A 16,167-nucleotide genomic window follows, 5' to 3' on the forward strand; every position below is an offset into this window, starting at 1 on the left:
GGCTGCACTCTGAGCTCACCCAGCCTGTGAACAACTGTTTCTCTATGTGGTGCACGACCCTGTTTGGAGTCTCCAAAGTCAGCAGATTCCTGCCTCACACTCCCGTGCTGCTCCTCCCAGAGAAGATAGGAGGGGGTCTCCCTGGATCTGCCACTTGTGGGGTCCCTGCTCAAAGAGCAGTGGCTCAACTGTGCCTTGGATCATGGGTTAAGGTAATCCCAAAATGAGAGCCCACTTCTTGGTTCCATCTCTGCAGCCAGCTTCTCCCCTCCAATACCTGGGAGCTCTACCACACTCAGGCCTCCCTGGTCTTTTTGTGACCCTGTGGGTCTTGAGACGACACTATCCCCGCAAGGGTTCCACCTCCCATTTAGCCTCTGGAGTGACATCCCTCAGTGGAGCAGACTTCTAAAAGTTCTGATTTTGTGCTCTGCTGCTCTCTCACTTGCCCAGGAGTTGTCCCCTTCCCCTGTAGTCTATCTTCCCATTGCTTCGGATTCACTTCTCTGCATGTCCTACCTTCCAGAAAGTGGTCGATTTTCTGTTCCTAGAATTGCTGCTCCTCTTCTCTTCTGTTTCCTGTTGAGTTTGTAGGTGTTCAGAATGGTTTGGTAACTATCTAGATGAATTTCTGGGACCTGATGATATTTCAGTCTCTTACTCCTCTTGCTCCTCCTTTCACCCACTTGCTCCTCCTTTCACCCACTCTATATTTCTATTAAATTTTTTTTAAAAAATCTTGCTCCTCCTTTCACCCACTCTATATTTCTATTAAATTTTTTTTAAAAAGTTATCTTTTTCTAAAGCTAAATGAAGTAGAAAATAAGTAGGTGTGGAATCTTTCTAATTTTATTTTTGCAAAGGCAGTCTTAGTAGATTATACAAATTTGTTATTTTTTTAAGGAGAAAATAGGCTGAATAGTGATCCTACACCCCTACCTCATAAATTATACCAAATTAACTCTTGTGTTGCTTCTGAATCAGTTACATACATTCACAGAGTGTCACCTATGCACTCAGGCTGAATGCACAATGGAGAGAACATTTGAAGTATGTATGCCCAAAGGATGCTTAGGAGTCTACAGAGTGAGAAGGTAGAGGCTCCTCGCCAGGAGCCTTCATATGACTTATTATTACAAGTGTGAGAAATTATAACCTGTTCACAGGATGAGAAGTTCTTTATGACCAGAGCATATGATAACCACAGACAAATCTAGAAAGGTCAGTTGAAGCCAGGCCCTGTAGTGTGGGCCCAATTCTATAAGCAAAGGAAGCTGGAAAGGAGGAAATTCACAGTGTACATTTCAGTTTTACAAAGACAAGAAATGGAACTACAATGAATAGACCAAAACATTCAAGGGTAACAAAGCATGACTGTCAACTGTCAAAAACATCCATATCTTGAATTCTTCCTGAAAAATGAATCTTCCATATCTTTAAAAGGTAGGCAGACAGGAAGAGAGAGAGAAAGAGACAGAGGGAAAAAAAACAGAAACAAAAACAGAAATCTGGCACCAAGATTGGAGGCTGACAAGCATGTTTTGTGCCTTCCCAATGTTCAAAATTAAGGGAAATAAAAGGTTCTTGAAAATCACTTAACTTACAAATATTTATTTTAAGATGTCTTAAGGAATATTTTAGGTTTTTAGCTTAGGTCTTCAGTCAAAAATTTCACAAGGACTTTTCTCCATTTTGTAAATTTGAGAATGGATACAGACGTAATAGAATTTGTTTGCAGTGCAGGATCAGAGAATGATTCTATGTTAAATAACCTTGCTTCAGTTTTTTCAAAAGACATATATCTGTTCCTTAAGTTTTGTATTATATTTAAATTTTGTTTAAACTGCAACTGCTCTCTCTCTAAAAAATAAATGAATACATCTTAAAAAAAAAAAAAAGGAGGGGGAATGCCTGGGTGACTCAATTAGTTGAGCAATTGAGCGTCCAACTCTTGATTTCTGCTGAGGTCATGATCTCATGGGTCATGGGATCAAGTCCTCAGTTGAGCTCCATGCTCAGCAGGGAAGCTGCTTGAGATTCTCCCCCTCTGTCTCCCTCTGACCCGCAGCTCGTGCACACACACACACACACACACATACTCTCTCTCTCTCTCTTTCTCTCTAAAAAATAAATGAATAAATCTTTATTAAAAATTAAAAAATAGGGGCGCCTGTGTGGCTCAGTTGGTTAGGCCACTGCCTTCAGCTCAGGTCATGATCCTAGAGTCCCAGGATCAAATCCTACATTGGGCTCCCTGCCCAGCAGGGAGTCTGCTTCTCCCGCTGACCTCTCTCCTCTCATGCTCTCTCTCTCTCTCTCTAATAAATAATTTTTATTAGAAAAATATTTAAAAATAAAATAAAATAAAATAAAAACTTCAAAAAGCACACTGTGCTTATATTCCTTTCCTTTTAGCCTTGTGAAGTTTGTGTATATATTAGTGGAGCAATGACTATTGTAATGCTTTAGCAAAAGTAATACAATGCTGGAATATCATAAATTATAATATGAACAATGTCCCATGAAAGTTGTCCACACTATACTTGATCCTTCAATCCTAATACTATCACCATAAACCTTGTTATACCCAATTCTTTTTTTTTTTAAGATTTTATTTATTTATTTGAAAGATAGAGATCACAAGTAGGCAGAGAGAGAAAGGAGGAAGCAGGCTGCCGTCGAGCAGAGAGCCTGATGTGGAGCTCAATCGCAGGACCTGGGATCATGACCTGAGCCGAAGGTAGAGGCTTTAACCCACTGAGCCACCCAGGCGCCCCGTTATACCCAATTCTTACATGACCTCTTTGTTAGTCAGGATAGTCCGGAGAAATAGAATGAACCAATAAGATAGGCACATATATAGAGAGAAAGAAATATTTGTTTTAAGAAATTGGCTAATATAATTATCAGAGCTGGCAAGTTCAAAACCTACAGGGCAAGCCTGCAGGCTGGCAACCCTAAGAAGAGTTAATGTTGCAGCTCAGATCCAAAGGCAGTGTGCAAACAATTCTTTCTTCCTCAGAGAACTTCTGGGTTTGTTTTTTTTTTTCTCTTCAGGCCTTCAACTGATTTAATAAGGCCCACCCACATAATGGAGTGTTTCCACACTTTACTCAAAGTATAATAACTTAAATATTAACCTCATCTAAAAAATACCTTCACAGTAACATTTAGACTTATGTTTGGCTAAATATCTAAGAAGGCTATAGCCTAGCCAAGTTGACACAAAATTAACCATCACAGCCCGCAAGCACTATCAGAGCTGTAGGGAATATAATTAAGTCAAAAGTAAGAAACCAAGCAATTGCTAATGGCAAATTTGAAAATTGATACATGCATCTTCTCAAAAATAATAATAGCTGCTCTTTATTTTTATTCTCACTATGTACTACACTGTATTATCTGCTTCAATACATTCTCTCAATTAATTCTCACAGCAAACCTCTAACAAAAGTTTTATTAGTATCCCCATTTTACACAAAGTGCGAACTACTTACCTGACTGAGGCCATAGATCTCAAAGCTGTGGGACAGGGTTTGAGCACAGGCTTTTCTTACTCCACAGTCTATGAACTTAACCACTCTACAATGCTATTTTTCAGTTCCCCACCAGTCCTATGTGAATAAATGATAAGATGTTGAGGAACCAGAAAAGTTTTCCTAGGGTCAAAAATTTTCACAGAATTAGTACTAGCACATCAGTTTCACACCCAGAAACCTAAATTCACACACACTTTGCTACTTTCTTACTAAGAAAAGACCCTCAATCTCATGTGTTTGTTTGTTTTTTTCTCTGTCAAAGCAAGTAGAATTAGAATCATAGGATTTTACTAAAACTTTGCTTCAATCAATTGTGGTTAATTAGTAAGATTTGCTGCTTCTACATGGGGTTATCAGAGCTTCCAAAGAGCTTCAAGATGAATAGTTATATTATAACATTTTCTTTAAATTTTTCTACAAAAAATGGCTCTCTTCCTCGCAAACTGCATGTTGTTACTGTCCTAGCGCGAGTATTAAGCTAATAAGGAACAATTCATTTCTATAAAGTTGGGAAGCTTTCTCTACTTTCTGATGATGTATTATTTTGATTTCGATTTTTAAATATCGTTTATCAAATCAAGTGCTAAGGAAATCGCATTTTGCCGCTACAACTAAATTGCCAGAAATTGGAGAGAATTTAATAAAAGTTCTATTCCGCCACCTAGTGACCAGAATCTTAAATCTCATCCTTTAGAAACAAAAAAAGCTTAACAGTAGGAAATCAGGGATCTAGAGATACCGAAATGAGAATGGAGGCACCACCAGACTGCCAAGGAAAGCACAATGTTTCTCACTATTTGCTGCTCTAGTAAAAATTCAGGACAGATCCAAAACAGGACACCTCACTGGGACCTGTGACTCATTGTGATTATGTGGCAAATGAAGCTTGAAAAGGTTTTGACTTCAGTGGTAGGAAAGAGGCAGGGTGGGGGTGACAAACTATGTGAGTGACAGACTGAGTCAGGAATGGAATGGAAATGACGTAATTATTTCTACTAGTCACACACAATCCCCCAGTAGTAACACCCTAATCAGATGTGCCATCACATATTTTCTCTGAAGGGTTTCAAATCAGAGCATTACAGTAAGACTTAACTACATTTCACTTTTATTAACTTTATTTTTACCCTGGTGGTATCAGTAATAAGACACTGTTGCTAGAGTTTTTAAAGTATTTTGAACAATGAGTTTCTGACCCAGATGAACTCCATTCAGCGACACGCTCTGAACAGTTTACTCTGTCTAAAGCGTGAGGCACTCCAGATACGACACCCACAGAGTCTCTGCTCTCCAGTGCCTCCCAATAAGGCAGAGAAATTCTAAATAATAATATTTAGTTTGGTTGTGTGATGATTATGTGACTCAAAACATATAAAGTGTTTATATCAACACCTGCCACATAGTAAATTCTGTATTTATTATTACCATATTACTAACTGGAAGATAAAACTGGTTCAATCACACGGGAGTTTCTACACTGGTAAAATCAGGTCCTTCATGTGGCCCTGCTCAAACCTATTTTCAAGATGGATTAGATTCATCCACAAGGTTGTGACTTCCCACTTCGACGGTGTGATACTGAAGCTCACAGAAAAATAGAATTATTGTCAGTTCTCAAGGAAATCTTGATGGAAAAGACTTTTACTAGTGTTTGCAAATAATGAGCATAGACTTGGGCCCAACATCACTTAGAACTCAGTAAGTTATGGCATAGTAACATGCAAATTATTTATCACATTTGACTTTGCTGCTCCCAATAGGAAAGTCAGTGGCATGGGCAACTGGATTCAGAATTCTCTGTTCTACACATATTACCCATCACTTCCTTAATAGGAATGGAGTTTAAGATGGGATAAGACACTTCCTTTTATAATAAGTAAGGGTAAGTTGGGAAAAGCCCTGGAGACTATCGTTTATACTTGAGGGACACCTGAAGTCACAGTGAATTATAAGTTACCGGGACTATCTTAAGTTCTGTTTCAAAAAATTTAAGCAGAAATAAACATAGAACTGGAGAAATCCTACAGGACTGAAAAGGTAGTCATTCCAAAAATAAATTTTACCGGCTTTTCAGTTGTGCTCAGAGCTTAGTCTTATTAAAAGAATTTTCTAAGTACAGGAAGCACCATCTAATTTATATGCTATGTTTTGAATTAAGTAAAAATAGAGGGGTACATGGATGGCTCAGTTGGCTGAGCTTCTGAATCTTGGTTTTGGCTCAGGTCATGATCTCATGGGCTGTGGAATGGAGGTCCCCCCTAGCCCCCACATTAGGGGTCTGCACTCAGGAAGGAGTCTGCTTGGGATTCTCTCTCTGCCACTCCTCCAGCTCTCATGCACTCTCTTTCTCTCTAAAATGAATAAATAAATCTCTAAAAATAATAATAAAATAAAAATAAAATTTCTCTATTTCTTTTCAAATCACCAGAATCTTTATTCAAATCTGTAATATACATTTATATAACACTGAATTTCCCATTTTTGAAAACGGAATAATATCTAACAACTTCATTTTATACATCACCACATATTTACATAGTGCCTAGCGTGCCCCAAACACTGGTGAGACATTGAGGGTACAGAAGTGAATAATACACAGGTCTTACCCTCAGTTGCTCCAAATGTAGATTTAGAAGACAACAACAACACATACACTTTGGTGATTCTCTTTCTCTGACATCTATTGCATGTGTGACCTTAGGAAAGTAGTCAATAGACCTCCTGAGCTTCCACACCCTCATCTAAAAACCAGGAGTGATAATATATTAATTAATGCCAGACATCACAGGAAGGTTAAAAGAATAAAACAGGTAAAGATAAGAAAATAGCAAAATTTAATACAAATATTATTAATATAATGTTAATGTTGATACTAGTGCAGGTACTCTCACTTTATTTTTAAAAACGACATTTATGAAACAATGACTGAGCTCTGACCTTCTGTAAATCAGAAAATTTCCTAATGGCCTCTATAAAAGAAATGGTGCTGCATTACAAAGTAAAAACACTAGCCCTGGGATGTAATTCTTTTTAATCACACAATAGTGGAACAAAGTGTATCTCAAGAAAATAATCATTTCTGAGGGGTAGGGGGTGGAGATAATTGTTGTCAGACACAAACTATAACAACTTCATAATGCAAATGGCATTCACTAAGCCTAAGTACGGATAAGAAGGACCTAGTTCTCGATCACAGCTGCCCCAAGGCCAATGGCACCTGTCCATAAAACAATTAGGGGACAAAATCACTTAATTGGTAAAACTTAAACTGTAAGTTTTTATTACATACAGCTGCTATGTGCCATTTACATAAATTGATACACACTCTATGCAAATGTGTTAATAAAAATTCATATTTATAACAGTTCAGATGGTTTTCTCTGAGGAAATCCAAGCTATAAGCTAAAAGTTATTCATGTAGGCACTTGCACATTTCTACTGAGGAAAGCAGTAATTGTTTGCTTATCTATTTTAGAGCTCCTCTCCTAGTTTGGTCTAACACTTCCATGGATTGGGTTTCCTTTATTAGTGCTTTCTGCCAGTGAGCTAACCTGAAGGTAGAAGAGAAAAGATGAAATGTGTTCTTCCTCAAATGGCATTCTGTTCCTACAGACGATCTTGAGATATGTGTTTTACTTCATTTTCATTAAAATTAATAAAAGTCAAGCTGACATCTCATCAGTTCTTCTCTCCAGTTCTAGTCTCCCACCTTCCCCAGAAGGGACCACTAAGATGATTTCAAGGGTATCCTTCCAGTCCTCATTTTTATAAATTTACTTTATATCTATACAAACATCAATGACTATTTTGTGTAGTGTTTTCATAGCTAGAGTCATATTGATTGTATTCTACATCTTGCTTTTGTGTGCGGCTCAATTTTTTGTTGAGTTCAATCATATCTATATACAAAGAAAGGTCTGATTTATTTATTTTAACCACTCTATGGTATTCCAACCTACAATTATTCAACATTTTTATCTGTCCACAGATTGACATTATGTTTTTTCCAATTTTTTCAGGACTAAAAACAGTACTGCCACACACATTTCTGTGTATTTATAGAACAAGAATTATGCTCATAGGAAAACATTTAAAATCATTAATAACTCCTATGAGTACAATTTAATACAGTTGGGAATTTTCATCAAAGTTCATTGTGATAGGAATTGTTCAAGGAATGAAAAGTTTATTTCGGCCTACAAATTATAACTAGGATCGTAAAAATTAATGCCAAAAAAATCAAATTGCACAAATGTAAGTAGGTTTTTTCAGTCTTCTGTTTCTGATCATTTACAGTGTTATTCTTCTCCATGGATATGACTGATTGAGAATTAGTTTCATCACAGTGATATTTCAAATGTGTTTATGCTTAAGAACTTCCAAGTATATTTCTAATGAATTTTCTCTAAAACATCAAGAACATGAACTTGCTTTAGTGAGGGAGATCCTACAATAAATCCGAAGTTTGTTTGTTTTTTTTCTAAGAATTCTTAGTGATCAGAACACCAATTTCCAAAATGAAATTACTCCAAACCAGTTACAGCTTTAAGAGAAATCAGGCACTGGAATATTAGCCATCAGAAAGAGGGAACATTTACCATTTACATCAACGTGGATGGAACTGGAGGTTATTATGCTGAGCAAAATTTGTCAGTCAGAGAAAGACAATTATCATATGATTTCACTTATATGTGAAATATTAGAAACAGGGCAGAGGACCATAGGGGAAGGGAGGGAAAACTGAATGGGAAGTCATCAGAGAGGGAGAAAAACCAGGAGAGACTCTTAACTACAGGAAAAAAAGTGAGGGTTGCTGGAGAGGAGGTGGGTGGGGGTATGGGGTAATTCGGTGACAGGCATTAAGGAGGGCACGTGATGTGATAACAATGGGTGTTTTACGCAACTCATAAGTTACTGAACACTACATTCTGAAACTAATCATGTACTATAAGTTGGCTAATTGAATTTAAATTTAAATAAAGAAAAGAAAAGAAATCAGGTACATGATGGTGTGCCTGGGTGGCTCAGTCAGTTAAGCATGCCACTCCTGATTTTGGCTAGGATCATGACCTCAAGGTCATGAGACTGAGCCCCAAATCCAGCTCTGCCCTCAGCCCAGGTGTCTTCTTGTTCATTTCTCACTCTCTCTCGCTCTCTCTCTCTCCCCCCCCACCCAATCTCTAAAATAAATAAATAAGATCAAAAAGAAAGAAAAGAAAAGAAAAAGAAATCAGGCACATGAGCTATATATTTATAGAATTTTTACTAAAAACAAACCACAATTTTTAGAAAGAAATTAATGTTTGTCATTTTCTTTAGCAAATATGATAACCTATGAGACACAGTAAGAATAAAACAGATATAAATAAAAATTATATACCTTGCACAAAACAAATACATAACAAGGAAAGAAAAGGTAAATTTTCCTTCACCTAAAAGGATCTTTCTGTGTTTTTGCAAATACAAATCATACCATCTTCAACAAACTCAAATTGTGTTATCCACATGAGCAAATTCTTGGTGCTTTCCCCTCTCTCCTGTCCCCACTCCCAGGAAGTAGTAACTGCTCCACCTCTTAAAAGTTTTATGGATATTTAACTGGAATATCTTATGACGTGATTCACTTCTACCATCAATTACAGCTTTTCTGTTTACTTAAAATATCATCCCAACTAGCTTACTTTCTTTCATCTTTCATAGCTCCAAGGGCATGTACAAAGGCTTGCTCATAACAGCCTTTCATCACTATTGGTTGGGCTGTATTAAGAAGGTATTCCTGTCACCGTTGGCCTTTTTTTTTCTATCCTGGATAACCAAAAGCTATATTTTCTCACATAAATGTTTAAAATTCTGACTTTAAGTTCATTTGAGTGCTCCTTACCAATGGCTACATGAAGATACTTCAATCATAAATTATTAACGTTCCTTATCAGTCAAATAGCCCTGAAGTCTAAATTTCAGATGGATCTAGGTCAAGTGTTTGCTACTGAAATGATTACGGAAAACTGGTGATTGCCGAAAGAATGATTATCCAATCCACAAATTGGGAGCGTGCCCTTTACGTCTCCTCCTCCTTCCTCTGCTCCTGACTATGATTAGTTCTCCACAAAATAATAATTCCCCTAAGGGATGGAAAGGACCAACCACAAAAGGAAAGCAGCTACATGCTAGCAGTTCTGAGAGAAAAAAATTAAAATATTTGGTGAAAGCAAAAGATTCCACACCACTATATAAAGTAACATTTTAGAAGCATCTATCAATTTTTCTTTAGCCTCTCATAGAGATAAATTATAATTCTTTGTGTACAACACAAATATACACGCCTATTCTAACAAATCAAATGTGTCTCTTACACTATTAAAGTGGATATGAACATCATTCACTCAACAGATATTGCTGTTGTATCCATTATGTACAGTTACTCTGCCTTGAAGAAGATAAATAAGTTGGTAAAGAAAGACAAACAAGTTTGGAAAGTTAAATAATAATATCAAACAACTGTATGAAAGATGTTATGACAAAGAAAAATGTTCAGATTTTTATTTTGCTCTAGGTCAGTCTTAATACTAATAATTATTATCACTATTATGTTATCATAAGCATTAATAGCAATCATTAATTAAACATTATATTAAGTTTTACATGAGTAAAATTTTTACCATTATGAAATGTATTCTTTTAACTCCCACTTAACAATTAGAAAATGTTCTGTAGTAATAGGTAGTGGAGACAGGATTAAAACCCAAATCTGGGGCACCTGGGTGGCTCAGTTGGTTGAGCCACTGCCTTTAGCTGAGGTGATGATCCCGGAGTCCTGGAATCAAGTCCCGCATCAGGCTCCCAGCTCCACGGGGAGTCTGCTTCTCCCTCGGACCTTCTCCCCTTTCATGCTCTCTCTCACTGTCTCTCTCTCTAATAAATAAATAAATAAAATCTTAAAAAAAAAAAAAATCTGACCAGGTTCCAAAGTCTTGCGTTCACACTATAGGTTTGTTTGGGTTTCTTCCTAAATTTTGGGTCAAAACCAGTCCACATCCATTGGCAATTAATATTTTAGTATTAACACAGACTTTTATTACTACTTATTTTCATGTCATTTTAAAATTATTTGGAATGTTGTCTTTGTAGCTGTATAAAAATTATTTTTTCTTTGTTATTTTTTTTCTTTAGGGTTGTGATACACAGATGATTTATGACATGTTGCTAAGATTGAAATCCATTGTTTATTTACCTGGTGACTTTGTCTGCAAAAAGGTGAGTGCATGGTATCTTTTGAATGCACAACTAGTAAATAAACACATTTAAGTTCAGATATAGGTCAAGAACATAGTTTAAACAGAATTTCCAGGGTGAATCCCATAGTATAGAAATAATTATGACAGAGTTTTATACAAAAATAATCTACTCTAAGTTCAAACTGGAACAAGACAATATGGATTTCATTACCTATAGGATATAAGTGTGGGAAGTCTGAAAAGTTGCTTTGTATAAATGTAAATCATCAACTATCACACCCCATTAATGCCAAATATTTAAAGTGAATAAAAAAGTTACAGAAGTGAAAGGTGGTTCTGCCCTTTTTATATCTTCAGCAAGCTATCAGTTACCTCGATTTAGCTCACCCAATTAGTGGATAATTAATGTCACATTCTTTCCAAGTTTACTGTAATTTTTATGATTACAAAAGTAATACATGCTCATTATTTTTAAAATGGAAAACACATAAAAAGCATAAAAACAAAAATTCCACCACCCAGAAATAATCACTACTCATATATTGCAGTCTATCTTTTATACTGATTGATGGATAGATAGCTTGTTTTATAAAACTGACATACTGTATTTATTTTTTATCATATAACTATATATCATAATTACATTTTACTATTCAGTTATCTTCTACCACCTTATTTTTAAAGTTGCATAATATTGTAATCTATAAATCAATTTTCAAATGTTTGCTATTATAAAATAACGCTACAATGAACATTTTTGCACATCTCTGGTGTCTAACTTAAGGGAGGAGAGAAGGAATGCTGACTTTGGGTTTTATATCTTGGGAATCTAAAGCAGTAGTGAAGTCAATAATCAGAATAAAAAGGTACACCTGGGTGGCTCAGTCAGTTAAGCATCTACCTTCAGCTCAGGTCATGATCCCAGAGTCCTGGGATTCAGTCCAACATAGGGCTCCTTGCTCAGCAAGGAGCCTGCTTCTCCCTCTGCCTGCTGCTCCCTCTGTTTGTGTTCCTCTCTCTCTCTCTCTGACAAATAAAGAAAATCTAAATAAAAATAAAAGTAAAAAATAAAAAATAATAATAATCAGAATAAAAAGTAGAGGAAGATGAGTAATTTAAAGAATGAGAAATGATCCAAAACCCTGGGGAGCTCACAAGCAAGTAATAGCACCTATATCATTCCAAAATAATGTGTTAGGTGCTATGATAGACATAAACCCAAACTGTTAAAGGACACAGAGTAAGGACACTTGTCCCACTGGGGTACTAGCAAGACTTCCTGGAGAAGATGGTATTCAAGGCAAGTCTTAAAGAATGAATTTACATGGGGTCACTTGGGTGGCTCAGTCAGTTAAATGTCCAACTCTTGATCTCAGCTGAGGTCTTGATCTCAAGTTCATTGGTTCAAGCCCCATATTGTGCTGGGCATGGGGCTACTTTAAAAAAAGAAAAAGAGTCAAAAAAATGAATTTACATGAACCAAGAAAAAGAAGAAGCTGGCATTTCAGATAGAGGAAAGAATTAACATGAGCTAAGGCAGAGGGAAACTCCCTGCAGAGGAAGTTCAGAAAACTACAGTAAGTCCAAAGTTAGAACATTCTAGTATTATTTATTTTAAAAAGTCAATATTTTTGAGTACTATGTCCAGACACTGTGTTGAGTACTAGGTATAATCAGCAGTGAGCAAAAAAAACCATGATTCTTGTCCTCCAAGGACTTACAATCTAGTCCAAGGGTATTCAATTCACAGTGTACATCAGAATCACCTGAAATTAGAAGCCTGGACTGCATCCCCAGCAATTCAGTGGGTTAGGGTGGAGCTCACATATCAAGATTTTTTAAAAGCTCCCAGACAATCTAAAATGCAACCAAAGTTGAGAATCACTGGCCTGATGGAAGAGACAAATAATAAACAAATGAAGTTAAATAAATACATAAACTCCAAAATATGCTAACTTCTATAAAAATGGAATTTGCTAGGGATGCGTGTGGTGCAACAGCACTTATTTAGATTTGAGGGTTGAGAAAGAGGGAGGTTGTCAGCCATGATCTTTATAAAATATAAAGTGAAATATTTATTTAGTAATAAGGTGGAGAGGACAGCATTTTAGATGAAGGCTTGGAGCCATGAAGTAGGACAGAGCTTGGCATATTTACTGAATGAAAGTAAGTGATCAACTGGAATGATGGTGTAAAACAAAGTTAAGAGTAGAAGATATTTCAAGGCATCTGGGTAGAGATACCTGGTGCACAGATAGAAAGAAATCAGTCTAGTTTGTGAGAGAGGATAGAACTGGAGGTAAATCTTGGGAACAAACATGGAAACCAACTTCATTAGAAGCTTAAGAAAGATAAAAGAAGAGGGCCAAGGCCTATAACTTTGGAAAATACCATTATTTATGGAGGAGATCAAGGAAGAAGAATCAAAGGAGGAGCTATCAGAGGTAGAGGAGGAAAAATGGAGGAGAGATTTTGACATAATAGTAACCAAGAATATGCAATCCCACATAAATTAGTCCAAGTTAAAAGCAGGCAGGTTGGTGATATGAAATCATTTTCACTGAAATGGGAAATACAAACCACAGCTCATTTTAAAGACCCCTTTAGGGCAGTGTTAGATTTGAAATGACATGGCCTTAATGCACCAAAATGGCCTTTCAATTTGTTCCAGTAACAGCAGGGACTGGAAATTGAGATAACTCATAGAAACTTTAGCACCCATGCCCCTAAGCAGTGCAAATTTGCTTAACAAAGTGTGAAATGCAGAGTAGATACAGCCTTCTCATTTCTAATTTCTTCCTCGCATACCTCCAGCACTCAATAATAAAAACAGATCAGTGAACACAAGTGAGGAAAGAAAGGAATAAGTAGGAGAAATAGCAGAAATAAGAACGCATGAGACTACCTGCCACATTGCTTTGCCTTTGCTTTTAAGAGAGGAGGATTTAATTCATAGTAGATATTGGCAGAGATGAAAAGTTGTTAAATTCAGCTTTGTTTTTGCTTATCATTTCCACAAATCACTGTAGGAAACAGGAAGGAAAAAAAACTCATATTCTATTGGTATTTGCCTTAATAATTGAAGGAATGTCAGGGCTCAGGATGAAGTTTGCTGACCTGCCTAATCTTCAAGATGACTCCCAAATATACTCAGTGCATAGCTTGAACCATTTCAGAAAAAACTGGGGAATTTTCCCAGAATTAATTGCAGAAGTAATTTGAGTGTCAGAATGCCCCTTCTGAAGAATATATTCTTCTAAACAGAAACCCTGAAATTTGAAGTGCTCTCTCACTAAGGGTTACCTCACTCTACATGAGGCTCTTGCATTTGTACACTTTCTCCAAATTAGTACATAAACCAACCACAGAAGCTTGGTTTGGTCTTAATTTTGCACATGCTGTCAGAACCTTGTTCTCTGAGGAATGTCTACTCCATTTGAATACTAATTAAACTTGCAGGAAAGGCTTAAATTAGCCTAGAAATATGCAAGAAATCATGAAAGTTTTGGTTCGTTGATTATGCCAGATCTCCTTGGAAAATTACTGAAATGATCATTAAAAAATAATTAAAAGTGCTGAACTATTTTTAAGTGCCCATTATGTACTTCTACCTCCAGTCAGATGTAATAACTGCCTTTGAAAAGTCATTCTAGTTCCCGGAGAATTACTTCATGAAAAGAATAAGGAATATACCCTTGTAGTAATCATTACTTCCTGGAGTAATCTCTTGGAAAACTAATATTCAGACACTTTTCCTTTTTTTTTAATAATTCATCATCATTTTGTTTTTTTAGAGATTTGTGTTGATACTGGATTTATCATTAGGTATGCTCTATCTGTACATATTCTACAGAGTCAGGTGACATACGTGCTGCTAGTTCTAATGCTATCATCTGCCAACCTTGTAAATTTGCTCAAGACACTTAACTTTTCAAGCCTCTACTACCAATTTTTTAAATATCTTTGACCTCACTGGGATTTTTGCAAGAATTAAATGAGTTAAGATCCCTGAAAATGTTTTGCAATTATAAAGTAGCATGTTCTGATAGAAGAAATGCAAGTATTAAAATAAGGAGTAATGTAAATATCAGATATTATTATGATTTTTTAAAGTACTCTGTAAATGTTAGATGTTATTAACATTGATATTATAGACATAATTGTAATAAGATCCATCTGTCTTGGAATTTCTACTTTGATCTATGTTTGAGAATAAATACATGCTTAATATTCTGCACAATGCAAAATTTAAAAATATTTGCTTTGCACACTTAGGAGATGCGCATTCTAGGCTTCCTTTTGCTTCTAATTACAGTCATGGAGTTTTGGTTAGTCAACCATGCTGATCTGTGCCTTTATTTTTCTTTCTGTAAAATGGAAATAATAGTGCTTACTTTACCTTCCTCATAAAGGTAATAGGAAGATAAAATGAGAAATTCAATGTCACAGATGTTAACTAAGAGGTAGAATCCGAAAATTTTAAATTTTAAATTTAATATGACAAGAATTAATATTCAGGAAAGGGAAACAACTGGGATGCCTGCGTGGCTCAGTTGGTTGAGCATCTCACTCTTCATTTTGGCTCAAGTCGTGATCCCATGATCAAGTCCATGTGGGGCTCTGCACTCAGTGAGGTGTCTGCTTGAGAGTCTCTCCCTCTGCCCCTCCCCTGACTTGTGCTCTCACTCTCTATATCTCTAAAATAAATAAATCTTTTTTAAAAGGGAGGGTGGAATGAAAACAAACCTTGGTATTAAAGGATCTTAAAACTTCACAGAAAATGGTTAAACTATATTTACCTCGTTCATAAATGAGTGCCTATATCAAAAGTCCTATGGTCAGCACTGAAACAAAGTAAACATTGCCTCAGCCATCACAGAGCATAAACTATAATCAACACTGTTTAATCCTGAGTTAATTTTAATGTATTCTAATCTTTCGAAAATATGGCTAACAGGAAAATTTAGTGAATTCAAATAACCAGTGCCCTCCTGAACCAAGTAAGTAAATTCACTGCGTTCATGCTATTATTTTATACCTCAGGGTGATCAAGACCCAATTTATTAAGACTTATAGGTGTTATTATCCAAATAGTTTGCCTAGTATTACGCAAACCAGCTTATTTAGAATTTAACAGCTTTTCTTGACCCAATTGCAATTTAGGTCTCTTATCTGATATATTTATTCTTTCTGGATTTTGGAGTGAGAAGAGATATTCAAAGAGGCCCACAATAACCCATTAGTTTGGTGATTTGCATGATTCAACAAAAAAGTTACATTCATGGCTTAAGATTTATTATAGCAAAGCATACAGTGTAAGAACAGGAAGAAAAAGTTACACATAGGCAAAGACTAGAAAAATCAGGTGCAGGCTTTCTAGGTCCTACTTCTGA

At 36.1% G+C, this 16,167-nt stretch overlaps 1 protein-coding gene across 1 annotated transcript in view; it reads left to right on the forward strand.

The window, feature by feature from the left end:
• CNGB3 (cyclic nucleotide gated channel subunit beta 3) overlaps positions 1 to 16,167 on the forward strand; it is a 138,707-nt gene that overhangs the window by 98,952 nt on the left and 23,588 nt on the right. Inside the window, exon 14 of the mRNA XM_032869242.1 lies at positions 10,710 to 10,793. Coding sequence (XP_032725133.1) covers positions 10,710 to 10,793 — 84 coding nt within the window. The remainder of the gene's footprint in view (positions 1 to 10,709; positions 10,794 to 16,167) is intronic.

This window comes from Lontra canadensis, unplaced genomic scaffold (assembly GCF_010015895.1).
Source record: "Lontra canadensis isolate GAN:19392208 unplaced genomic scaffold, GSC_riverotter_1.0 scaffold37, whole genome shotgun sequence".
Classification (NCBI taxonomy): Eukaryota; Metazoa; Chordata; class Mammalia; order Carnivora; family Mustelidae; genus Lontra; species Lontra canadensis.